The sequence below is a fragment of the Dendrobates tinctorius genome, unplaced genomic scaffold (assembly GCF_039654945.1).
Source record: "Dendrobates tinctorius isolate UK_male_01 unplaced genomic scaffold, ASM3965494v1 ptg000037l, whole genome shotgun sequence".
NCBI lineage: Eukaryota > Metazoa > Chordata > Amphibia > Anura > Dendrobatidae > Dendrobates > Dendrobates tinctorius.
In genome coordinates this window covers 6,661,453-6,688,793 of record NW_027361705.1, presented here as the reverse complement: position 1 = coordinate 6,688,793, position 27,341 = coordinate 6,661,453, and the positions used below count along the sequence as shown (strand labels likewise).

At 44.4% G+C, this 27,341-nt stretch overlaps 1 protein-coding gene across 1 annotated transcript in view; it reads right to left on the bottom strand.

The window, feature by feature from the left end:
• Window positions 1-14,519: 14,519 nt before the first annotated feature.
• LGR4 (leucine rich repeat containing G protein-coupled receptor 4) overlaps window positions 14,520-27,341 on the bottom strand; it is a 248,297-nt gene continuing 235,475 nt past the window's right edge. Inside the window, exons 14-18 of the mRNA XM_073573865.1 lie at window positions 24,012-24,083; window positions 23,512-23,637; window positions 19,360-19,481; window positions 18,887-18,964; window positions 14,520-18,006 (exon numbers count right to left, since the gene is read on the bottom strand). Coding sequence (XP_073429966.1) covers window positions 16,730-18,006; window positions 18,887-18,964; window positions 19,360-19,481; window positions 23,512-23,637; window positions 24,012-24,083 — 1,675 coding nt within the window. The 3' untranslated portion in view covers window positions 14,520-16,729. The remainder of the gene's footprint in view (window positions 18,007-18,886; window positions 18,965-19,359; window positions 19,482-23,511; window positions 23,638-24,011; window positions 24,084-27,341) is intronic.

Below are 27,341 nucleotides of genomic sequence, written 5' to 3'. Positions count from 1 at the left end.
TCACACAGAAGAGGATTAGATGCACGGCTCAGCAGGCAGTATCACACAGAAGAGGATTAGATGCACGGCTCAGCAGGCAGTATCACACAGAAGAGGATTAGATGCACGGCTCAGCAGGCAGTATCACACAGGAGAGGATTAGATACACGGCTCAGCAGACAGTATTACAGATATGCCCACACTGGTGAAACTTCCAGCCCCCCCCAATTATACACAAGACTATGGGCTGTATAAGTCACTGTCCTCCTCAGACAGCCATAAAAGCAAAGGTGTCAGATTACCGGAGATCACTGGGGCTGTGTGTGAGGAGGCGGAGACAGAGCAGGAGGACGCTAGAGCAGGAAGCACAGGGCTGAGCCTGGAGTAAGCAGTACAGAGGAGCATAGATGAAAGTCACCCGCACTCACCACTCTCCATCCTCCGGCTCCAGTGAGCGCTTCTCTCCTCTGCTGACCACCTTCTCCTTTTCTTCAGCCTCTCCTCACAACACAGGACCTGTTATCCACAAGTGGTCCTGTGATAGAGGGTAAGTGGAGCTCAGCAGATAGCACTGGGCTACAGTACAATGGCGCCCAGCCACACCTACAGCAGTGAATGGTGCAGCCCACAGGGGCGTGCCCAGTTCTCTGCTACTGAGGCTGCAATGTGCGGTCGGAAGCCGACCACAGTCTCCTATGTGCAGGGACGGCCATATTTGCAGACTGTATGAGTCCTCCACAGATCTGCAAATCAAGATGGCAGCGCCCAGTGGCTACATGAAAACATTATTACAAACAAACCATAAATCCTGGTTAGTACAACATTTGCTGAAACAACATGTTTTGTAACTTACTATTTTTTTGCAAATTATATAAAATTGCGGCACCTTCCCTTTAAATGGGGGAATAAAAATTCCTGAAGAAAAACCTTGGTATAGTAGATCCCTAATCACTAGATCTGGATAATTGTTTAGCCAAGGTAAAAATTTGTCCCGTTTCACTGGGGTCGGCGCTTATAAGGAAAATTTCCTTATTAGGGCCTTGTTGGGAAATCATAGATTGCTTCTTTAAGCATTTGAATAAGGGATGAGACCCACCGCAGAAAGAGCACTCGTGTCTAAAACAGCAATTGTGCAGCCATTTACAAGATGCTTCCTATTTAATCTTGACTGAAAGGATGATTGGCTGCCTTACCAAAGAGTGTCTCTGCAGGATCATCAAATTTATCCAAAGGCCTACATCTTTAACACCCCAAGAAATATTTGAATGGACAGCTAGCTTTTGACGAAAAGCTTCATCGTAACTAAGCCAGGCCATGAAGTCAAAGTTACGATAAGCCTCAAGAATAATATCTATGTGTTGAAATAGACCACTACACAGGTTAGGAAATTTTTCAGCAAGGACAGCAGAGTAAATTGCAAAAGCTTGGAGCTAATTATTAAAGGATTTTGTAATTCCAAGCCTTTTGTCGTCATCTGACAACTTGTCCAATTTACTATGCTGATCCTTTTGAAGGGGCAAAAGAGAAAATAAGTCAATGTAACCCCTGCTCCAAATAAGCTCCTTGACGGAGGCGCTCAGATGGAATCCCAATGGGGAAAGTTCACAAGTGAACTCCTCCTTCAAAAGAGACTGGGGCATGCTGGTAGGGATAGGGTTAAAATCACATGTAAGCTGATTGGCCATAGGAGGACCCGCTCTAGCAGATTCACCAAAGACCTCAGCCAACAGTGAGCTGAGAGACTTGAGCTCACTATGGGACAGCCGCACATCGTATGTCTTACCTTCTTGAATGGACCAAGTCCTGATCTTCAAAGGAGCTCCCGCTTGAGCCCAATGAAGTGGATGAGCGGCGCTACGCTGGAACTTGCCTCGTTGTCAACTCTTCTTCCTCAGGGTCCAACTCCGCAGATCTCCAGGCTTGTGAGGGGTCTGCGTCCATTGGGAAGTCTTGTGGCCAGACCTGGGTGCAGCGTCTGGATGCCTCAGACACACCGGCCTGGGCCGCCACAGCGCTTTTAGGGCTGCGACGGCTAGGTGCATCACCAGCAGGACCTGCTGACTGAGGCGGCGCCGGCGGATGACGTTGCCGAGAATCTCACGTCTGGCTGTGAGACTTCCGGGTACCCGGCAGAGACCTCTTCACGCGCACCTCCTGAGCGCGGCTGCTGGACCTCATTGATTCGGCGGGCGGTAATGCATTTTCATGTGCCGCTTCCTCCTGACACCCATCTGTTCACAGGGCAATTGGGAAGATTCACCTGCCAGCTGGTTAGGAGAACAAGGGATCGGAACCAGAGCGAAGACTTCGCCTGCTGCCAGGGCAGGTTTTAAAACAAGGCAGCTCTGCAACCACTCCGCTCCGTCCACTTCACCGGCCCTTTGCACAATCTGCCGTAGTAAGCTGTCCATCTTCTGTTCTTCTTGCTGTAAAGATCTTTCTTCAATGATGTAATGGAGAAAACAGGCTGATAACGGGGTATATATACATAAAATTTCCTGGTCAATTTAATAACTAACCAGCTGTTTAAGAAAAAGGCGTCAGAACATCTGGCTAAAAGTAGTTCAAACCGGTTCTTGGACCCAAAGCTCACCAAGGGCGACCTCTGAACTCACAACAACTAGAAGCCATGTTGAAATTAAATATGAGAGAACTTATGGCCCAAAATAAAAGCTAACAATTAGGGTCTGTGTTTCCATGAGACCCCCCCCCCAATATTAAATTCGGGGAGGACTAACATTACTGCTATAGGGACTAAGCAACTGGCCGACCTCTGCACGTCCATCAGGCAAACCAAGGAGTATTTTTCTTTTGATGGAACCCTAACTACCAGAATTAGGCGTCCTTCAGACGCCCGATTTTTTCATAGACAGAATACCTATCTATTAGGGTACATCCCACGGTGAACTTTTGGTGCATTTTTGACGCTCCGTGTTTTCAGCACCTAAGTTACAGTTACAGATAAGTGGATGGGATTTATAGACATCTCCTGCTTACTGTGCTGCTTCTTATTTATGCTGCGTGAACTGACTTTTTTCTAATCCACAGTATGTCAATTTCTCTTGCGGATGCACTGAGTTTTCAATACAACTTTTCCCCATAGACTTACTAGATACGGAAAATCCGCAGCAAAAAGAACGCAATTAATAAATTAAGTAACCTAATTTAAATAATAGGGGCAGAAATTCTGAAATATCAAAAATGCACCAAAAGCTCAGTGTGGGAACGTGTAGCCTTATAGTGCATAGGGCTGTTCAAGTCTGAGTTTTTTTAATGAACACATGGACATATTAAGAAAAAAAAACAAAACAAAAAAAATGTCCAATATAGGTTTGAGTGACGGATCAAGTCACATATTTAGGTATAAGGAAACAAGAAATTTGTGGACATAAAGATTTTTGACAGAGTAGGAAAATCTTTGCAAATTTTGTTTCGTATATTAGAAAGTGATGGTAAAATCGGGTACACTGGACCGAACGCTAATAAAAATATCCAAAATGCTGAGGAAAATCACACTTTTTTCCCACATATGTGAAGAAAACCGATGTCTGAATGACGCCTTTAACATTCTTTTTTAACCCCTTAGTGACCAAGCCAATTTTTTTATCATTCTGACCACTGTCACTTTGAGGTTATAACTCTGGAATGCTTAAACGGATCCCACTGATTCTGAGATTGTTTTTTCGTGACATATTGTACTTCATGTTCGTGGTAAATTTTCTTCACTATAACTTGTGTTTATTTATGAAAAAAACGGAAATTTGGCAAAAATTTTAAAAACTTAGTAATTTTCAAATTTGTAATTTTTGTGCCCTTAAATCAGAGAGTGGTGTCACAAAATAATTACCATTTCCCACATGTCAACTTTACATCAGCCCAATTTTGGGAAAATATTTTTTTTTTGTTAGGAAGTTATAAGGGTTAAAAGTTGACTTCTCATTTTTCCAACAAAATTGTCAAAACTTTTTTTTAGGGACCACCTCACATTTGAAGTTTTTGGGGGGTCAATATGACAGAAAATACCCAAAAGTGACAGCATTCTAAGAACTGCACCAATCGACGAGCTCACAGTCAAGAATATTATTAACCCTTCAAGGAAAAAATTAACTTTTTCACAAAAAAATTACTTTAGACCCTTTTTTTTCCACAAGGGTATCAAGACAAAATGGACCACAAAATTTGTGGTGGAATTTCTCCTCACTACAGCGATACCCCGTGTATGGGAGAAAGCCACTATTTGGGTGCATGGCAGGGCTCAGAAGGGAGGGAGCACCGTTTGACGTTTTGAACGCAAAATTGGCTGGAATCGATGGTGGAGCCATGTTTGGAGACCCCCTGATGTGCCTAAACAGTGGAAATTCCCCAGTTCTAACTCAAATCCTAACACAGCCCCAACCCTAACACTACAGTCATAACCCCAACCCAACCCTAACCTAGCCCCAACCCTAACTTCAAAAAATGGAAAAAATATAATTTTTTTAAATTATTTTTATCTAACTAAGAGGGGGTGACAAAGGGGGAGTCGATTTACTATTCTTTTTATTTTGAGCACTGCGATAGGGTCTAGCATAGTGAGAAAAATGAACCGATAGGAAAAATCTATTGTGGCCGGGTACCAGCCGGCCGATCTCGGCAGGCGCACTGCACATGACCCCAACAGCTTCCAGGAAAATGACTAGGAGGGCCGGAGGACGGAGCAGGAGGGTCTGGGGGACCCCATTTCTCTCTCCTCTGATGTGTTAGATCATATCCGAGGAGAAATGAATTGAAAATCTGACTTTTTTTGATCATGTGACTGGGGACGGTAAAAACAGATCCGAATCATGTTCTGCAGGGTCTGTTACCCCTGGTAGCCGATACCCCACAGATTTTCCAACGCTGGGGGCGCTATACATTTATCAGCGCCGTTAAAAAGCAGTGCTGAGGAATAAGGCCCCTTAACTGCCGCCTTTAAAAAGCATATCGGAAGTCCTTAACCCCTTACCATGGACGGAATATTACGTCACCATGATCAGCGGCGCCCACGTGGTGAGCGCCGCTGATCGCGGCCGGGTGTCAGCTAAGTATCATAGCTGACACCCGGCACAATGTGTCAGGGGAGGTCACGGACCGCCCCCGACACGTTAACCCCTTGCACACCGCGATCAAACGCGATCGCGGTGTACTGGGGGTTAAAGGGAAGCATCAGCAGGGAGGGGGCTCCCTCCGTGCTTCCCTGAGCCCCCCACAGCAGCGCAATGTGCAGCGCTGCTGCGGGGGGCTCCTTTCCTCCAGGCCCCCGAATCCAAGATGGCGACGGGGGCCTTCGGGGGCCTGAGGAAGCTGGCTTCCTCAGTGCCTGCAAAGCGCAGGCATGAGGAAGTCTGCAGCAATGCCTGTGACAGATCGCTGATCTGTCACAGTGATCTGTGATGTGACAGATCAGCGATCTGTCACAGGACAGTGATGTCCCACCTGGGACAAGGTAATAAAGTTAAAAAAAAAAAAAAAAGTGTTAAAAATAATTAAAAAAAAAAAAAAAAAAAAAAGTACACATATTTGGTATCGCCGCGTCCGTAATGACCTGCCCTATAAAACTGTCCCATTAGTTAACCCCTTTAGCGAACCCCTTAAAAAATAAAAATAAAAAACGAAGCAAAAAATAATGATTTATTATCATACCACCGAACAAAAAGTGCAATAACGCGCGATCAAAAAGACACATATAAATATCCATGGTACCACTGAAAACGTCAGCTTGTCCCGCAAAAAACGAGCTGCCATACAGCGTCATCCGCAAAAAAATAAAAAAGTTATAGCTCGCAGAATAAAGCGATACAAAAATAATTATTTTTTATATAAAATTGTTTTCATTGCAAAAAACCGACAAAACATAAAAAAACGACCTAAATGAGGTATCGCTGTAAGCGTACTGACCCGAAGAATAAAAATGCTTTATCAATTTTACCGCACGCGGAACGGTGTAAACGCACCCCCCCAAAAGAAATTCATGAAATGCTGGTTTTTGTTCATTCTGCGTCCCAAAAATCGGAATAAAAAGCGATCAAAAAATGTCACGTGCCCGAAAATGGTACCAATAAAAACGTCAACTCGTCCCGCAAAAAATAAGACCTCACATGACTCGGTGGGTCAAAATACAGAAAAATTATAGCTCTCAATATGTGGTGATGCAAAAACTACTTTTACAATAAAAAGCGTCTTTTAGCGTGTGACAGCCGCCAAACATAAAAACCGCCATAAATAGTAAATCAAACCCCCCGTTATCACCCCCTTAGTTAGGGAAAAATAATAAAACTAAAAGAAAATGTATTTATTTCCATTTTCCCGCTAGGGTTAGGGCTAGGGTTAGGGATAGGGCTCAGATTAGGGTTAGGGGTGTGTTGAGGTTAGGGTTGGAGTTATAATTGGGGGGTTTCCACTGTTTGGGCACATCAGGTGCTCTCCAAAGGCAACATGGCGTCTGATCTCAATTCCAGCCAATTCTGCGTTGAAAAAGTCAAATGGTGCTCCTTCCCTTCCAAGCTCTGCCATGCGCCCAAACAGTGTTTTACCCCCACATGTAGGGTATCAGCCTACTCAGGACAAATTACAAAACAACTTTTGGGGTCCAATTTCTCCTGTTACCCTTAGGAAAATAAAAAATTGGGGGCAAAAATATAATTTTGCGGAAAAAAATGTTTTTTTTATTTTCACGCCCAGGCGTTATAAACTTCTGTGAAGCACTTGGGGGTTCAAAGTGCTCTCCACACATCTAGATAAGCTCCGTGGGGGGTCTAGTTTCCAAAATGGGGTCACTTGTGGGGAGTTTCAATAGTTTAGGTACATCAGGGGCTCTCCAAACGCACATGACACCCGCAGACCAATCCATCAAAGTCTGCATTCCAAAACGTCACTACTTCCCTTCCGAGCCCCGACGTGTGCCCATACAGTAGTTTTCTCCCACATATGAGGTATCAGCGTACTCAGGCCAAATTGGACAACAACTTTTGGGGTCCAATTTCTCCTGTTACCCTTGGGAAAATAAAAAAATTGGGGACTAAAAGATGATGTTTGTTGAAAAAATACGATATTTTTATTTTCACGCCCGGTCGTTATAAACTTCTGTGAAGCACTGGGGAGTTCAAAGTGCTCACCACACATCTAGATAAGTTCATTAGGGGGTCTAGTTTCCAAAATGGGGTCATTTGTGGGGAGTTTCCACTGTTTAGGTACATCAGGGGCTCTCCAAAAGCAACATGACACCCGCAGACCATGCCATCAAAGTCTGCATTCCAAAACGTCACTACTTCCCTTCCGAGCCCTGATGTGTGCCCATACAGTAGTTTTCTCCCACATATGAGGTATCAGCGTACTCAGGACAAATTGGACAACAACTTTTGGGGTCCAATTTCTCCTGTTACCCTTGGGAAAATAAAAAAATTGGGGACTAATTGATCATGTTTGTGGAAAAAATACGATTTTTTTATTTTCATGCCTGGGCATTATAAACTTCTGTGAAGCCCTTGGGGGTTCAAAGTGCTCACCACACATCTAGATAAGTTCCTTGGGGGGTCTAGTTTCCAAAATGGGATCATTTGTGGGGGTTTTTTACTGTTTAGGTACATTAGGGGCTCTCCAAAGGCAACATGACACCCGCAGACCATTCCATCAAAGTCTGCATTCCAAAACGTCACTACTTCCCTTCCGAGCCCTGACGTGTGTCCATACAGTAGTTTTCTCCCACATATGGGGTGTCAAGCGTACTCAGGACAAATTGGACAACAACTTTTGGGGTCCAATTTTTCCTGTTACCCTTGGGAAAATAAAAAAATGAGGACTAAAAGATGATGTTTGTGGAAAAAATACGATTTTTTTATTTTCACGCCCGGACGTTATAAACTTCAGTGAAGCACTGGGGGGTTCAAAGTGCTCACCACACATCTAGATAAGTTCCTTGGGGGGTCTAGTTTCCAAAATGGTGTCATTTGTGGGGGGTTTCTAGTGTTTTGGTACATCAGGGGTTTTCCAATCGCGACATGGTGTCCGATCTCAATTCTAGCCAAAAACGTCAAATGGCGCTGCTTCCCTTCCGAGCTCTGCTATGCGCCCAAATAGTCATTTACACCCACATATGGGGTATTAGTGTACTCAGGACAAATTGCACAATAACTTTTAGGGTCCTGTTACCCTTGGAAAAATAAAATTGGGGGTAAAAAGATCATTTTTGTGGAAAAAATATGATTTTTTAATTGTACCGCTGTACGTTATAAACTTCTGTGAAGCCCTTGTGGGTTCAAAGTTCTCACCACATATCTAGATAAGTTCCTTGGGGGGTCTAGTTTCCAAAATGGGGTCACTTGGGGGGTTTCCACTGTTTAGGTACATCAGGGGCTCTCCAAACCCGGCATGGCGTCCGATCTGAATTCCAGCCAATTTTGCATTGAAAAAGTCAAACGGCGCTCCTTCCCTGCCATGCGCCGAAACAGTGGTTCCCCCCCACATATCAGGTATCAGCGTACTCAGGACAAATTGCACAATAACTTTTGCAGTCCAATTTCTCCTGTTACCCTTGGTAAAATAAAGAAAATTGAACCTGAAGTATTTTTTTTGTGAAAAAAAGTTAAATGTTCATTTTTTTTTTAATATTCAAAAAATTCCTGTGACGCACCTAAAGGGTTAATAAACTTCTTGAATGTGGTTTTAAGCACCTTAAGGGGTGCATTTTTTAGAATGGTGTCACTTTTGGGTATTTTCTATCATATAGACCCCTCAAAGTGGCTTCAAATGTGAAGTGGTCCCTAAAAATAAAATGGTGTTGCAAAAATGAGAAATCGCTGGTCAATTTTTAACCCTTATAACTTCCTAACAAAAAAAAAATTTTGGTTCCAAAATTGTGCTCATGTAAAGTAAACATGTGGGAAATGTTATGTATTAAATTTTTTGTGTGCCGTATCGCTGTGATTTAAGGGCATAAAAATTCAAAGTTGGAAAATTGCAAAATTTTCAAAATTTTCGCCAAATTTCCATTTTTTTCACAAATAAACGCAAGTTATTTGAATGCAATTTTACCACTAACATGAAGTACAATATGTCACGAGAAAACAATGTCAGAATCACCGGGATCCATGGAAGCGTTCCAGAGTTATGACCTCATAAAGGGACAGTGGTCAGAATTGTAAAAATTGGCCCGGTAGTTAACGTGCAAACCACCCTTGGTAGTGAAGGGGTTAAAGGGGTAAATTATAGATGAAAATATGTATAATACACCACTTTGAAATGGTTATACAACTTATTGAATACAAATATGTAGAGGGATCATCTTTCTCATTTGCACATGAAAACACAGGTGTCATGGTTTGAACAGGGTTCTTGCCCTGCACTCACAGGGATAAGTGTTCGTGGCCTCTTTCTGGATCTGGGAGGGGTATTTATACTCACTCTTTACCAGGGTTCTCTGTCAGCTATACTGTTGTTCTGGTGTATACTTGTATAACAGGCCTCAATACAAATGCACTAACAGGGTGCAGCGGAGCCAAGTATAATGGCAACTGCACAGGTGCAATAATACCTAATGAAACAGCCAGCCTACAATCAGGGATTGGCCGTGTGGCACCCCAGTGCAAAAAAATAATCCGTATGTGGCAATGTTCACACAGGGAATGCAGAGCATATGGTTAACAGCTTCTTAGTAACACCATATAGGGAGTCTGTTCAGTGCTAACTATAATGCATCTCGTGTGAACAGAGGCCACAGTTTACAGAACCATTTGGGCCCAACTGCACCCTGAAAAGATAAAAAGTGCACAAAAACATATCAATATATGTAAGGTATTGGTTAATATTATGGCCATAATACGTAAGCTGGCAAACTAACGTCAAAGTTCCTTACACTTGCCAGTCCTACTCTAACATGAAAACCACAGAAATAGGAAAGAATCCTCCAATATTTGAGAAAAAACAAAACAGGCAGAGACGCTTACTTGTATAAACAGGCGTCAATACAAATGCACTAACAGGGTGCAGCGGACCCAAGTAAAATGGCAACTGCACAGGTGCAATAATACCTAATGAAACAGCCAGCCTACAATCAGGAATTGGCCGTGTGGCACACAAGTGCAAACAAATAATTTGTATGTGGCAATGTTCACACAGGGAATGCAGAGCATATGGTTCACAGCCTCTTAGTAACACCATATAGGGGGTCTGCTCAGTGCTAACTATAATGCATCCCATGTGAACAGAGGCCACAGAACTTTGACGTTAGTTTGCCAGCTTACGTATTATGGCCATAATATTAACCAATACCTTACAGATATTGACATGTTTTTGTGCACTTTTTATCTTTTCAGGGTGCAGTTGGGCCCAAATGGTTCTGTAAACTGTGGCCTCTGTTCACATGGGATGCATTATAGTTAGCACTGAGCAGATCCCCTATATGATGTTACTAAGAGGCTGTGAACCATATGCTCTGCATTCCCTGTGTGAACATTGCCACATACGGATTATTTTTTTGCATTGGTGTGCCACACGGCCAATCCCTGATTGTAGGCTGGCTGTTTCATTAGGTATTATTGCACCTGTGCAGTTGCCATTTTACGTGGGTCCGCTGCACCCTGTTAGTGCATTTGTATTGAGGCCTGTTTATACAAGTAAGCATCTCTGCCTGTTTTGGGTTTTTTTTCTCAAATATTGGAGGATTCTTTCCTCTTTCTGTGGTTTTCATGTTGTTCTGGTGTGTCTGACCCCTGGTTTGCGTGTATTCTGCGTTGCTTGTTTGCTTCCCGTGTATGACCCAGTCCGTTCCCTCACTCTGTAATCCGTCTCTCGTTTTGGTACTGTTGTCTTTTCTGGTTCTGACCTCCTGGCTTGGCTATCATTACTCCGTTACAGTTTGTCCCTATTGTACCGCCTATTGCCCGTTCTGGTTTTCTGATCTATTGCTACGTCCTGACTATCCATTCTGTCTAACCCTTTGGTACTGTATTGCTATCTCGTGCTTTGACCCGGCTTGATCTGGTTTCTGTCTCTGTCTATTCCCCTTGGTAACATTGCCCTGTAGTTACCTTTCTAGGAGTTTCCCTGCAGCTCCTGGCTCTGTGGCGCTGAGGCCACGCCCCCAGCAGTCACGTGCTTCAGGTCCTGTGAGCTTGGAGCATGCATCGTCACCACTGAGACCCCACTCCGCAGGTATCTTTGTGCACAGTCTTTGTACTCAGGACACGCGCACTGGCTCAGTGAGCAAGTGCAGTGCGGTGTTCTTGACAACAGGAAGCAATGGAATGAAACTGAATGGGAGGAGATACAGATTAGATATTAGAAAAACTTTGACAGTTAGGGTGATCAATAAGTGGAACAGGCTGCCACGAGAGGTGGTGAGTTCTCCTTCAATGGAAGTCTTCAAACAGAAGCTGGACAGATATCTGTCTGAGATGGTTTAGTGAATCCTGCATTGAGCAGGGGGTTGGACACGATGGCCCTGGTGGTCCCTTCCAACTCTAACATCCTATAATTCTATCATTCTTTGAAATATATACTGCTATTGAACTCAATGTAGAGCAGCTAAACTCCATAAAGATCATATCAGAAGGTATCTTGGAAATAATAACCTTCATAAGAACATTTCTAGGTAGAACCTATGCAATGTTAACGTAACCCATAGGGTCAATCTGGTTCCTTCTAATTTACAGCACTGGAAGTTTCATTATATTCTGGTTGGGTCTTTGGCTCCATGGTTTGTTTTTATATGTATTATTGATATCATATTAGGTGAAGTTCTCATTCGGATTTACAATAAAAAAAACAAAAACTTGATTATAAAATAATACCTCGTTTATGCAAGTCAAGATATGACTAGTTCTGACGAGGACAAATTAATAATCCCAGTCTGGTTTCATCTTGGCCAGTTGTATGTTGGCTATACACACCATTACATGTGAAATAAATGAACATTTTATAAATTGCTCATATCTATGCTCTAGTAGAGCATGAAATAGATCTGGACTGCCCAAGTCTTGTTTATTCACTAATATATTCACCTGCAAAGTGGTCATTGTTACCAGCTGAAATATATGTTTGCTCATTGACACTCTGGAATGAAGCCGGGGTCAGTACGACTGGAAACACACGAGGGACAACTATAAAATATGCCTTCTTTAGATAAAACATGCATTAAATCCGCCACCTGTATTAAAAGGCACATGCTACGGTCACATACCTCTCCACAGGTATTTGTGATCAAGCAGTGGCGAAAAATGGGAGTGCAATTAGGGAATGGAACATTCAATCTAAAGGGTTATTCCTCTCCAAAAAAAGTTATCCACTGTCCATAGCATAAGGAATAACTGATTGTGGGAGGGGCTCCCCAGCAATGCCAAGAACAGGGCTCTGCAGAACCTGGTGGTAATGTGCTTGTTCGGTGTGCATGCTCCACTCCATTGTCTATGGAACTGTTGGCAATAGCCATACATGTACTCTATTTCCAAACAGTCCCATAGACAATGAATTCTTTCTGAGGATCACTTTGGGCCTCAATGGTAAGACCCTCAACAAACAGCAAATAATCCTCTATGTGTGATATATGCAAACATGGAAAAGGAGTAACTGATTCTAGGATTAACACTTTAAAAGGTGACTTGTCAGTAGGATCAACCCTTCTAAGCAGTCTATATGGACATGTAGGTCGTAGGAAGCTGAATAAAATGATACCTTAATATTTGTGACCTGATGTCTTAAAAGAAAAACATGGATGTATCTGAAATATGCCAATGAGCTATTATGTTCATGAGAATCTGCCTCCAGAGCTTATTTTACATAATAAGGGAGCATTACCAGTGTGATATGTAATGGCCGCTCTCTGCTGAGCTGTGTATGGCTATACCTGACACATCTGCAAGTTCCATCTCACAGGCAGACTGTGGTTGAAATATAGCAGTGCTGTAAAAGCTACAGCAAATGTTAGTAAGGAGACAAAAGTTTAGTTCTACACTTCTGTTACTTATCTGACTCGCCCTGGTAACTCCCCCTTTCATTTAGAACAATCTCTGGAGGCAGATTGACATGGAGATCAATGTCCGGCCCTTAGTCCTGAACAGCTCATTTACATATAAGAAAAACATGTATTTCTCTGGAATAAGACATGAGGTCACAGATATCAAGGTATCATTTTATTCAGCTTCCTATGACCGACATGCCCATACAGACTGCTTACAAGGGTTCATCCACCTGACAGATTCCCTTTAATACAACAAAGAAATATCTTACCGTTGCGGCCAATCTTAGTTTTCGTACTTTGTACCAGAGGAGGACTTATTTGCTGCAAGATGAAAAGTAGTTTTGAATGTCACCATTTACTTTTTACCATACAATGTACCAAAAAAGTAGAACAAAATATTCAAATTAATTTGAAATGGTGGAAATATAAGACGTCAGTTGCATCTTTATGGCATTCTATGTAGAGTAAAAATGACCTGGTAAGTATTCACTTGATCAGTAGGACGAAGCCAGTGGCCACAAGGTGTGTAGAAAATACCTATTTCACTGTATACTGTAAACTTTAATAACATGTGCTTTGTGCTACCTTTTTTTTTCCACCAATACCTCTATTTTTCCATCAGTGAAGCAATTGGACGGCTTGTTTATTTAGTAACATTTTTTTTAATAATAAATTTGAGTTATAGATCACGGTTTCTTCAATTTTGCCGTTGCATGGTAAAGAAAAAAAAAAAAATCAACCACCCCATATTGCAATTTTTTGTTTTTCCAATATGAGATAAGTAATGCAAAAAAAGCCACACATCACACACCTTTCTGTGAAAGTGAGATTTTTCTTTTATCTTTAACTTTATTTTTTTTCGAAGTCCCAAAGAGGGACTTAAACCTGCCAGCATCATTCACTGCTGTCAGCGGCAGATGACTGGATGTATAACACATCCAGTACTTGCCATGTATAAAGCAAGCTCCACTACTCAGCCTGGTACAGGTATGTCACATAACCGTAAGTGTTAAAAGCAAACCCCTCACTATCCTGTAAAACACCATTTTCTAGTAACAGCCCCATGCTTGTACACAGGTGGAACCTGACATTGCTGCTGGAAAAAGTGTGGCCTAGATAAGTTTATTAATACCTGTCCTAAAGTGCCCAGAGATGTACCTCAAATCATGATCTGCCGTGAGTCCTAATGAACAGTCAAACATGAAAAGGTATCGGGATAATTACTACAATGGCAGTAGTTGTGTGCTGCAACAGATTTTCAGGATGAATGTCTCTGCGTGGTGCAATACAGCCATTCATATATAAATGGAGCCTTGCATAGAATAATTGTGCCAAAAATTTTTCAACAGAAATCTCTGTGCAGTGCCAAGTGTTTAGGGGCAATAAAGGGTCCTCCAGCAACCCCATATGAAACATTTTAAGGACAATGCGCACAGTCTTCAACAGTTATGTCAAAATCAGAATCTCACCAATCTCTGGATTCTGCTATGAGGGCCTTATTATATACATACCGAAGCAAATAAAGTGTGCCCAAATCATTACAATTCACCCGAAAGGAGAAAACACAAAATGGAAATAATTCTTTACTTGTTAAAAGCTTTTTATATAAAAACAAAAATTACAATATACAAAGTAAAACCCCTCCCGTGATTAATATACAACAACTTGTACAGCAGCTATGTACAAAAGAGCTTATTTACAAGGTGAGAAAGTATATAAACCGATTCATTCTGCTACTGGCAGCCAATATAGTTTAAAGGAGGTAGCTTTAATTGACAAAATAAAAAAATGAAGCTATACATCCCAACCTTGTGCTCTATCAAATAATTTAGAATAGAAAGATAAAAAAATATGCTCACTATATACAGCTTGATTTGTAAAACTTCAATCTAGCTTCAAGGTTAAGATCGGAATGTCTCTAAAACAAAAAGGAGGGGAAGGAAAGGGAAGGTCATGTGAAGAAATAAGGGACTTAAATTGTGCCATTTGGGTGCACCCATCACGCATCTAAAAAATTAAGGTCAGAAAGAAATGTCCTAAAAAAAAATATAGAAATCTCAATTTACCACTTATTTCAGATTGAGGCTAAAGATTTAGAATTCATTTGAAAAAAATTCAATCAATCAGACTTATTCAAATTAAGTGCTAAAAAAAGGATTGTGAAATTGTGACAATGATTGTGAAAGTGTTACCAGATCTGAAAACCCATTTCCAAATATGTCATGAGGCACCTTCAGTTTATAAAGGGTTAGCGGTCTAGGACGCACCTATAAGCCGAAATAGCTACAAATTGAGTCTCTGTCTCTGGAGGACAAGATAAGTCTACGCACTATGGAGAAATCCCTTTCATTAATGGGTGTTGTGTAATACTTCAATTTCCCTGCAGCGTCAGCAAAAGTAGTACTGGACATTAGCTGCTTAGTTCCTAGGCCAAAGATACCCTAAAATTGTTGTCTCCATTTTAATTAGGAGGGAATAAAAAGTGAATACTGCGTGCCAAGACAGAGATGTGCTTTGTAAGTTCCCATGGTGGTACAAGAGTTGTGGTCCATTCTACGCAGTCTGTATACATTTTGGCAGTGTTCACAGAAACAACATTGGCCTCGTAGGAGTCCATAGATAGTAGACTGTACAATTGTGGAGAGCTTTCCATATAGAAAATACAAGGCACCTTTTTTAGGCCCTTTTCGCTCTTTGTGCTATGTTTAGTGTTTTACCATAGGTGACTGGCTCTCCCCTAAGCACCCGAACACTAATATGGTAAACTGTTCCATCATAGATGATGACCTGGTTTCTTTTCACTTAGGACCTTTCTGATATTCTGAAAAATATGGTAAGAACAGATGGCTCAGACGACAATGTGGGTGCGCAAGAGGGAACCCCTGGATCATAAGGCACAAGTAATATTGTCTCACATCATTAGATCAGGATTGCTACAAAACATAATGGAGACATACTGGAGATCCCCAAAAAGCCACAAGGATCAAAAAATTGTATCCAGCTCGTGCATGGTGGGCAACCAGCACTATTCCCAATGATTAGAAAACCCATTACTGTCACTAGTATTCCTAGCCATTTTAAGTGTTAACCCTTTCAATAATACTGTAATTTTATTTTTGGTCTATGCTTACCTACAAGACAGCTGTTAATTTAGAGCACACTTCTGCTACATCTAGGATCCCACTTGGGTGGCCAGTACATGTAAGGGGGCATCATAGCACAGAGAGCTGGGATAGATCTGGTGTACAGACATATTAAAAATCACACTTCAGATTACAGACTGTCCCTTTTAGGCCCTACAGTTAAGTTATTCTGAGCTACAAAACAGAGGCAACTTGCTGCTGAAGACCATTAACAGCTGTCTTCATACAAGGACGTTCCCTCAACATCAGCACAATGCGACATGGCCGATCTATGAGACGATGCTGAGCTAACGTACAAAGACATCACACTGTAGAAAACGACAACACGATACATAGATTAGAAGACAGACATAACAAAACAATTGCAAGGAAAATTTTGGTTTACATATTATTTGTAGTCCAAACAGCCAGTCTTTAGACTTCTGTCTCCTGCACAGGCATGTAACTACTTGCAGTGCAAAAATACACCGCCCCGTAGACAACAAAGAGTTGCGTTTAAGAGTCCTGACATCCCTTGTCGTCTTCCCTTCTTATAAGTGACATGCTTATTTAAAAGTGCTCCCTTTGATGTTAGGTCGGTAATGGATTGTGCTCTTCGACCACAGCTATATTCCATATGAACAGGTCCACCATCTGCTCAGTCCTTCATTCTTGGTATATTATATGCATAGCGAACCAATGGAAAGCCACGACTCTGGTAGAAGCAGGCTCGACCACATGCCTGGACCTGGTCAGAGCTATCGGACACAAATGAATCTTCTTCATCTGCGCCGTCCGAGTGGGCAGACTGAGTTCCAATGTCTGACCAGTAATTTTCTGACCGATGGCAGGGCACGACAGCCAATGTTGGACAACTGTGAGACTTTATTAAGTGTTTACAAGCTGGAGGATTCTTTAGGAGGACAGACTCACAGTAATCACACACTGCATAGTTGCCTTGTAGGTGAGAATACATTCCAAAGTCATAATAAAAATCCTGAGTCACGCATCCCCTCTGGGCATTGGTCACGACTGCAACGGAGCCACGTCTCTTGGACAAGTGCCACCGTAGCAGCTTCCAGTCTTCCTTAAACTTGGGGTTGAAAAATACATACAGCACAGGGTTGAGGCAGGCTGGCAAAGGAAAAAATATCAAAGTCACAGACTTCATGATTTCAGGGGTTATGGATATTGCAGTGATGAGTGGTGCAAATGAAAAGAAGGCGACGGGGCAGAAGAAGATGCAATTGGTGAAGATGAGCCAGGCGACATGTTTGATCATGCTGGACTCTGCATTCTCAGACAGGTCTTCTTTCTCCAAAGTGCAATATAATTTTGTATAGGTTATAACCATCACCAAAAATGCTAAGGAGTTTAGAAGTACTAGTGTAACTGTAAAACCTAAAGATGGCGTCTCTCCTGTGGGGAAAGGCAAACACAGAGGAGAAGAAGAAAATTCTCCAACGTGAAACAAAGGCAGACATCCCGTTCCTATTGCAAGAAACAGAGTAATGACTGAGGCAATCTGAAATTTCTTTAAATGTTGGCTCTTTTCCTTCTTAATGATATCCTTTGCTGACAAGCTCCGTTCAATGGCTGCCAAGGTCAAGAAGAAAATGGCACTCTCTGAAGAGAAAATTGCAAGGAACCCAGCCACTTTACATCCATTGCCAGTTTCCCACCAGATGCCAAACTGTGCAAACTGTCCCCAAGAGGCAGTGTCCAATACAGTCAGAATTCCTGTGTAGATGCCCATGAAGAGATTGGAGACGGCGATGAGACCTACAAAGAGCTTGGAGGAGGACATGGTAGAGCAAGAAGCAAACATGGTCATGATGACGATGACATTGAAGATGACAGCTAGCAGAAAGATGAACCATACAGTGAGCCGAATCATCCAGCTACCAAGGAGGAATTCACAGGGTTTAAAAGCACCTAAAAAACAAAGTATGGGAAAATTAGACCGTTTGGGCACGTCCAAGTGGTATATCTCTAAGGAAAGGGAGTGCAACTTTGGGGCAGTGGGTGAAAAACTGACTATAGTAACTATAGCTGGAATCCTTATGTAGTCCGGTTATTCATTCTAGACTTTCCAATGACCAGACCTGTTGTATGTTGCCACAAGCTCACTATACCTTGCTAGAGTCTTTGGCCTGATCAAAATAATGACTTGATAATTGGTCTAATTTACATTGTTGAGGTGTTGCAATAAACTCCTCCATATAAATTAGAGGAGTGTTCCCAAATTTGAAAGTTATCAACTATCCCTGGGATGGAAGATAATGCCCGGATTGCTGGGGGTCCTACTACTGGGAACCCCAAGATCAAGGGAATCGGGGCCCTGAAAAGCCCAGTGTGAATGGTGCGGTAGTTGTTCATGCGCAATGCAGCTCAATTCACTCTTATGGGAGTGCTGAAGACTAGCCAAGCGCAATGCTCGGCTATATCCATCGGTTCCATTAAGAATGAATTTTGACAATGGTGTACATGATCGAACGCTCTTCAGAGCCTCAGTTCCTGTGATCAGTGGGGATCCCAGTGTTCAGAGCCCCAGCAGTCGGGAAATTAACCACTATCCCATGAGTAGTGCGTTACTTCTAAACTTGAGAATACCCTGTTAAAAAGTCCCCCTGTACCCACCAATTGTAACATTCGACTACTATATGTCTAGGGCTACCCAACTCTCCCCTCCACGGGAAAGAGAAGAGCGGGGAATTTAGAAATTAATGCACCCAACTCCTTGGTTCTGCCTATAGCTAAGTGAAATGTATAACACTAAAGCACAATACTAGGGCAAAATGTAAATGACACTTACCTGTAGAAGGATTGCAGTGAACAACGGTCTGCACATGGTCTTTAACCTCCTCCGATATCATGTAATCTTCAATGGCACCTATGACGGAGTACATTTGTTCTTACTCCGAGGTCAATATCATTCCAATATGCGACATGAGAAGTGTTACTTATGTTCTTAAAATGTGTCTGATCTTATTGCGGTCTCTCTACATAGGGGCTTTGCTTGTTAGTGCAGCCCCATTTATATGGTCTGGACCGAGCTGCGGTACCTGGTAGTCACAATCACATGTACGGCACTGTGCCCATGAAAACAATGAGGGGATGCGGCACTCGCCAGAAAACCACAGACACATAATTTTGAGCATAAGTTTGGAACCAGTGGGTCAAATTCTCACTGATCACACATCAATTGCCTATTCTGACTGCAATTTGCTAGTTGTTTTACGTTTTTATTTTTTTATATTTTTTTCCAGGACACATTTAGGCAAATACCTTTCTCGTGATCCTGCAAAAGCTTCTGGTACTTTGTCCCATCATCATCCACAGTGGCGGTCACATAAGAGTCACATGCGGAAAACACACAACACTGGTAAGCGTAAGGAACAGACACCGACCTAAAACAAAGAACGGAAATAAAGTCAACATGTTCATTTCATCAAAAGCTAAAATAGGGAGGATCTATGAAAAATGTATCCATTGTAACCCACGGAAATCTGGACACTGTATCTTCAGAATACACCGACAGCAGACACATGGCTTATCAAACATCTCCGCTTCTAAAGCAGGGATCTCAAACTTGGCAGAGTAAATGGGCCACACAAAAAGAAAAATTAAGCTGACGAGCCGTATTCCTTTCAAACTTAATACAGTCACAATTAATAGCGGTATCTAAGGGGTTAAACGGCCGCGATTGGTGCTAATACCGATCGTGGCCATTCAAATATGTTGTCAGCTGCGATGTACAGCTTACCTCAGCGGATGATAGTGTCGGCTCTGCATGTAAGACGGCGCTATCATCTCGCTGTACATGCACAGCCACAGTCACCTGCAAAATCCAGCAATGGGGGGGAAAGTCACGCCTTCGCTCTCTGCGCGCTGGCGTGATGTCATTACACAGCACCAGAGGGATTTCATCACACAGGGCCACAGCCACTACAGAGCGGCGCACTTCTCTCTTCTAGCGTGAGCAGTGGCGTAACTACAAAGTTATGGGCCCTGGTGCAAACTTTCAAATGGGGCCTCTCCCACGCCAAAATACATGCACATATCCACTCAGCACACTTCGTACACTTAATACACGCGCGGCTCCGCTCCGTACACTTCATACACGAGCGGCTCCGCTCCCTACACCTCGGTCCTCGTACACACACACGGCTCTGCTCCATACACCTCGTGCACACACAGTTCCGCTCCCTACACCTCGGTCCTCGTACACACACGGTTCCGCTCCATACACCTCGTACACATACGGCTCCACTCCGTACACACGGCTTCGCTCCCTACACCTTGGTCCTCGTACACACACGGCTCCGCTCCATACACCTCGTACACACACGGCTCCGCACCCTACACCTCGGTCCTCGTGCACATATGGCTCCGCTCACCTCGTACACACATGGCTCCGCTCCCTACACCTCGGTCCTCGTGCACATATGGCTCCGCTCTGTACACCTCGTACACACATGGCTTCGCTCCCTACACCTCGGTCTTCGAACACACACGGCTCCACTTCATACACCTAGTACACACACAGCTCCATTCCCTACACCTCGGTCCTTGTACACACACGGCTCCGCTCCCTACACCTCGGTCCTCGTACACACATGGCTCCGCTCCCTACACCTCGCACACACGCGGCTCCGCTCCGTACACCTTGTACACACACGGCTCTGCTCCGTACACCTCATATACACACGGCTGCGCTCCATAGACTTCGTACACACAGCTCCTCTCCATACACCTTGTACACACACAGCTTTGCTACATCCACCCTGTAAACCCCTCCTGACCACACACAGAAACTTACCCGCATCCAACACCATGGCAACCAGCACAGACAGCATCCTCCTGCATACACTCTGAGGCCCCTGATCATGTGACTCCTGACTCCTCCCCCTCATCACAAGTCCTGTGCACACAGAGCAGCCATCACACGCTCCTGAATGCGTGCCTTCCCCCTTCTACCTGCCTCAGAGGGTGAGACATGTGGTGCATGCGGCCCGCAGGCCGCGTGTTTGAGACCTCTGTTCTAAAGTGAACCAAGCTGACACAATAAGTTGAGCATATTTTTTTTCTTCCTTTGGTACAATAAGGTATTTACGTTAAAAACATGACCTATACACTGGGTAAATGATCGTGTTCAGACTGACCACTGGAACGGGGATCGCAGTTGGAACGGGGATCGCAGTCCTCACCCCGTTAGAGAACATGGAAAGAAAGGAGCCATTTAGAAGCAGCCATTAATCTACTTTTGCTTGGCTATATACAAGTCATTGGTCGTCTAGTGGTCTAATTAGACAGGTCGACTGAAAGCTCATTTAGGCTAGTTTCACACTAGCGTTTATGAGCGCAGCGACGGCCTGCGCACGGCCGCCGCTAAGCACCGCCCCCTGCCGCGCCCCGCCGGTAGCTCCGCCCACCTGCGCATGACGCTGCATGCGCCCTGCGTCCCCTATCTTTATCACAGGGGGCGCAGGCCGTGCGCAGTATGCGTTTGGCGGCGCATGCGTCCTTTTGACGGTGCGCCGACCTGCGCCAAACGCAACCTGCTGCAGTTTGGTTGCGTCGGCGCACCGTCAAAAGGACGCATGCGCCGCCAAACGCATACTGCGCACGGCCTGCACCCCCTGTGATAAAGATAGGGGACGCAGGGCGCATGCAGCGTCATGCGCCGGTGGGCGGAGCTACCAGCGGGGCGCGGCAGGGGCGGGGCTTAGCGGCGGCCGTGCGCAGGCCGTCGCTGCGCTCATAAACGCTAGTGTGAAACTAGCCTTAGAAGGATATTGTATGACACACAGAACAGTTGTGTTATCTGCAGCACAGCTCCTGTTTACATAGGTTATGTGCTACACAGAAAATTTTTAATGTCAGCACGAATGATCCAACCACTTAACAACCGAGCACTTCGCTTGTTCTTCCAGTGAAAGCGGAGATGTTTGCACTAGACGATAGCAGATGAGTGTCATAATGAATGCTCTACCAGATTACTGACTTCATCTAAACGAGCCCTAAGAAGTTTATATAGTGAGAAAGTGCGATATGCCCTCTACCACTAATCTAATCTCTAGTGGAGTTGCAAAAATAAAGTGCAGATGTGAGGAAGCAGAGGAATGAAAAGTATAAGCGCCAATCTAAAGAGCTTACACTGAAATACCCCTTTAATAAAGCTTTGTGACTTGGAGGTATATGCATTATGTCAGTAGCTTGGAGGATTCCCATTCAAAATAAAACATAACCTTTAATAATTCATTAAAACCTGAGACATCACATAAACAACACATAAACAGACATAATAGTGCTCGTGCGCATCAGTGCTCATTTAAAAAATGGTTCGGTCTCACCATTACTCATGGACATAGACACCCCGGCGTATTTTTCAGAGGTCCCCTGCCGGGTAATCGGGTCCAAATAGCAGCAAAAGACAGCGTGTGGAAAAGGAGGTTAAAGGGTTACAGGTGTGCAGTTTTCCCTATCCTCCCTGTCGTGCCCAGGTATTACTCCTGCCCTTACAAGGACAGGCCCCAAATGGACCCTACAGGGTCACTCCCAGTCGTCAGAAGGGGTATTTGCTCCCTACACGTTTCCTCCCCGGGACTTACTTTATGGCAGTGATATGGACAGTCACTCTGCTAGTTTAGGCACCCAGCCATTGCGGGGTCTTCTCTTTTTCTTTATGGACAAATATATTTAAACCCCCTTATATCTATTTGTATAACTCCCCTGATGAATCCACGATACTGGGGAGGAAACACGTAGGGAGCAAATACCCCTTCTGACGACTGGGGGTGACACTACTGACATTTAACCCCTGAGGGTTGTACATGTGGTATTAAGCATCCTTTACCACAGCTGATCTTGTATATGCATTATGCCAAAGCCAGTTTGCAGGCTACTTAGTCCTGAGACCCCAATTAAATTAACGGAATATTACAGATTCTATATTAACACACTGGTCTATGACAAGTTACAAGGCAAATAAAAGTTAGTCATCACTATAACAGAAGCTATCGAGGTTATTCAAGCAATTGGCAATCCTCAGGATTGGCCAGCAATGTATGGTCATTGCCTGACCTTCATGATCCCGGTCAGTTAGCAGAACACCGGGCCCTTCACTGTTCATCCAGAAGAAAGTCCACGGGTGGTTGGCTGTGTCTAGTCTGGTAGCTCAGTACGGTTCTCTGTGGCTGGCTGAGGATCACCACCAGGCAAAGCCACACTCACCAGGACCAACAATGAAGCACCACAGTCTTTTGTTCTGCTGATTGGTGGGGTCCCATGGGTAAGGACACCACTGATCAGATATAGATTCCTTTGGTGCTACAAGACCATGTGTAGAAGTCTAATGAAATGTTACCAACAATTGTAGAGCAGTGAGAATGATGTGCGTGTGTACAGAGTCCCACCGTAATACTGAGCATCACTTACTGCAGCTTCAGGAAGTCTTTAGCCGACAGCGAGTCTCTGAACGTTGGATTTCCTGTGAGTTTTAGCTGAGTTAATCCATGAAGTCCTCCAGTTGGAAATGACGTCAACTGATTAAAACTCAGGTCTCTGACAATATCAATAAACATAATTAGGAGAAGAAAAAAAAAAAAAAGACAATACAAATACACAGCGTCAGCAATTTGGGTATTTAACCAAGTCGTTAAATACTGCACTTGACATTTCTAGCTAACGCTACAAAAATCTTAATCTGACAATTGCCTTTTCAAGCACATTTGTTAGTTCAATGGTAAATTGTGCCGATTTCTGGCGATTACCCTGGGGGGGTATAATCTTATTAAATACTTCGAGAAGGTAAATCCTCTTAGCATACAAAGGCAGATTACTGTATATAGTAATTGAAAAAGCAAACAAAATTATTAAGATGCATTAGAGTCCATTTTGTAGCATGAAGATGTGACACTCTTGGACTGGTCACTTACAGTCTAGATATAGATGTCAGAGTGCTGAAAGAGTCACTATGGATCCAGCTGATTGCATTTCTACTGAGGTCCCTGCGAAAGACAAACACAAGCAGAATTAGACGTTATGAAGAAGCCATTGCTTTTATACTTGGTGAGAGATCCATATGAGAGTCTTAGGCTATGTGCGCACGTTGCGGATTTTGATGCGGATCCGCAGCGTCGAATTGCATCAAATCCGCAGTGTAGTGCACAACCAATGTTGGTGAATGGTAAATTAAGAATTGCTCTGCACATGCTGCGGAAAAATCCACGCAGATTTCCAGGGGCTTTTTTTCCCCACAGCATGTCAATTCTTTTTGCGGATCCGCAGCAGCGTTTTCTAGTCTCTCTCTCCTCCAGAAGCACAACGGAGAAAATTACCAGACCTAATCCATTCCCACTACCAAATCCACACAGCAAAAACGCATTGAAATCCGCAAGAAATCTGCATCAATTCCACATGAAAACCGCAAGCGTTTTGCCCTGCGTTTTCTGCCAAGAGATACGGATTCTCTGCAGAAAGTTTTCCAGGCTAATCTGCAATGTGTGCACATACCCTTATAGTTATTGCCTATAGCAGGATTAGATCCTGTATGTACAAAGCGGCAGCATTTAATGTTGGTTCTCCCTGTAAACCTAATAACTGACCATTATGGTCAATGAAATCCACTGTTTAAAGAGAACTTCCCACTGCATTCATGTTGCTGCTGTTCAGAGAAAATATAGTTTGTAGCGCTAGCCAAGGATCTATAGGGAGAGACCTGACTTGTCCAATGCAACCTTCGGCCCGGATTCTTCCTGCCCCAGTTGCGTGTCAAGTCTCGCCTAATGTGCACATGAGAGAATTCAGCCAGGAACAGCGTCGGACTAGTGATGCCTCCTCCTATAGTCCCTGGCTGTTCCAACTATTTACGCTGACATCACGTGGAATTTCACAGAAAGACACACCAGGCTGCAACTGCGCAGGCAAGCTCCGATTCATGCTGCTGATAGAATCTGCAGCAGGAAAAAACATGGATTTTTGGGAGTACTCACCGTAAAATCCTTTTCTCCGAGACGCTCATTGGGGGACACAGAGACTGTGGGGGACACAGAGACTGTGGGTGTGTGCTTCTGCCGTCTGGAGGCTGACACTAAGTATACAAAAAAAGAGTTAGCTCCTCCTCCGCCGCATACACCCTCGCCCCCAGACCGGGCGTAACTCAGTTTAGTGCATAAGCAGTAGGAGAACGCGCCTTAAACTCAGGCAAGAAATTATACGTCTGGAAAAGGGACCACCCTGATCCTTACATAAGGATTTGTATAACTTAAAATAAGCAAAAGCCAACTGGCTAGTAGGGTGGGTGCTGTGTCCCCCAATGAGCGTCTCGGAGAAAAGGATTTTACGGTGAGTACTCACAAAAATCCATGTTTCTCCTTCGTCTCATTGGGGGACACAGAGACTGTGGGACGTTCTAAAGCAGTCCCTGGGCGGGATCTTAGCTCACCCAATCCATGCTACTTTGTGCCCCTGATTAGAGGTGCGCAACTGCTGCCTGAAGAATCTTTCTTCCCAGGCTTGCATCCGAGGATGCCTGGGTATGTACGTTATAATGTTTGACAAACGTATGCAAACTGGACCAGGTAGCTGCTTTGCACACCTGTTCCGCTGAAGCTTGGTGTCGCAGTGCCCATGAGGCACCCACTGCTCGAGCCGAGTGTGCCTTGATCCCTGCCGGAACCGGCGTGCCACTGATTTCATAAGATTCCTGAATCGTCAGGCGAACCCATCTGGCCAAAGTCGCTTTGGACGCAGCAAGCCCCTTCCGTCTCCCTTCTGGGATCACGAATAGAGAGTCTGTCCGGCGGAAAGATGCTGTCCTTGTCACATACCTCCTAAGAGCTCTTACCAGATCCAGTGCGTGCAAAGCCTTTTCTACCTTGTGCACCGGTGCCGGGCAAAACGAAGGTAAGACAATGTCTTCGTTGATATGGAATGCAGAGACAACCTTCGGCAAGAAGGGGGGAGCTGGCCTTAAAACTACCTTATCCTTATAAAAAGTCAAGAACGGCGGTTTACAAGATAAAGCCGCCAATTCCGAAACCCGCCTAATAGACGTAATAGCTACCAGAAAAACGACTTTTCTGGACAGGTAAGGTAAGGAGACTTCTTGCAAGGGTTCGAAGGGGGGCTCCTGAAGGGCTCTGAGCACCAAGTTCAGGTCCCATGATTCCGTCGGCGCCTTATAGGGGGGTACTAAATGTGCGACCCCCTGCATAAACGTCTTAACCTGCCAGACCGAAGCGACCTTTCGTTGAAAAAGGACCGACAGGGCCGAGATTTGCGTCCTGAGCGAACTCGGAGCCAGCCCTGCGTCCAGCCCTGCCTGCAAAAAAGCCAGTACGTTGGGGGTTGAAAAAACCAGAGGAGCCACTCCGCGATCCCTACACCAACGGAAAAAAACTTCCCAAGTCCGATGATATACCTTCGCCGAGGAAGGTTTTCGGGCACTCACCATCGTGGCCACCACATCGCGCCTGAATCCTGCCTGTGTTAACAGCCAAGATTCAATGGCCACGCCGTCAAACACAGGGCCCCCAAGTTCGGATGGTAGATCGGCCCCTGGGACAGCAAGTCCGGTCGATCTGGTAGACGCCAGGGTACGTCCACCACTAGCTGAACCAGATCTGCATACCAGGCCCTCCGAGGCCAGTCTGGCGCTAGCAGAATTGCTGGAACCTTCTCTCTCCTTAACTTTCTGATGACCCTTGGAAGCAGAGGTAGCGGGGGGAACAAGTATGGGAGACGAAACTGGCTCCATGGAAGCACCAGAGCGTCTGCTGCGATCGCCTGCGGGTCGAGGGATCGAGCGACGAACCTTTGCACTTTGGCGTTCTCTCTGGATGCCATAAGGTCCACGTCTGGTGTCCCCCACCGTTGGCAGATCTGTTGAAAAACCTCGGGGTGCAGGGACCATTCCCCTGCCGCGACCCCCTGTCGGCTGAGAAAATCTGCCGCCCAGTTTTCGACTCCCGGAATGTGCACCGCTGAAATTACCACGTGGTTCTTTTCGGCCCAACGCAGTACCAGTCCAACCTCGCGCATGGCTGTTTGGCTGCGCGTGCCCCCCTGATGGTTGACATATGCTACTGCTGTAGCATTGTCCGACTGAATGCGCACCGGCCGGTGTCTCAGGAAACACTGAAAATGTTGCAGGGCCAATCGTATTGCCCGTATCTCCAGAATGTTGATCGGGAGAATTATCTCCTGAATGGACCACCGCCCCTGGGCTGTGTGACTCTGGAAAACTGCTCCCCAACCTTGCAGGC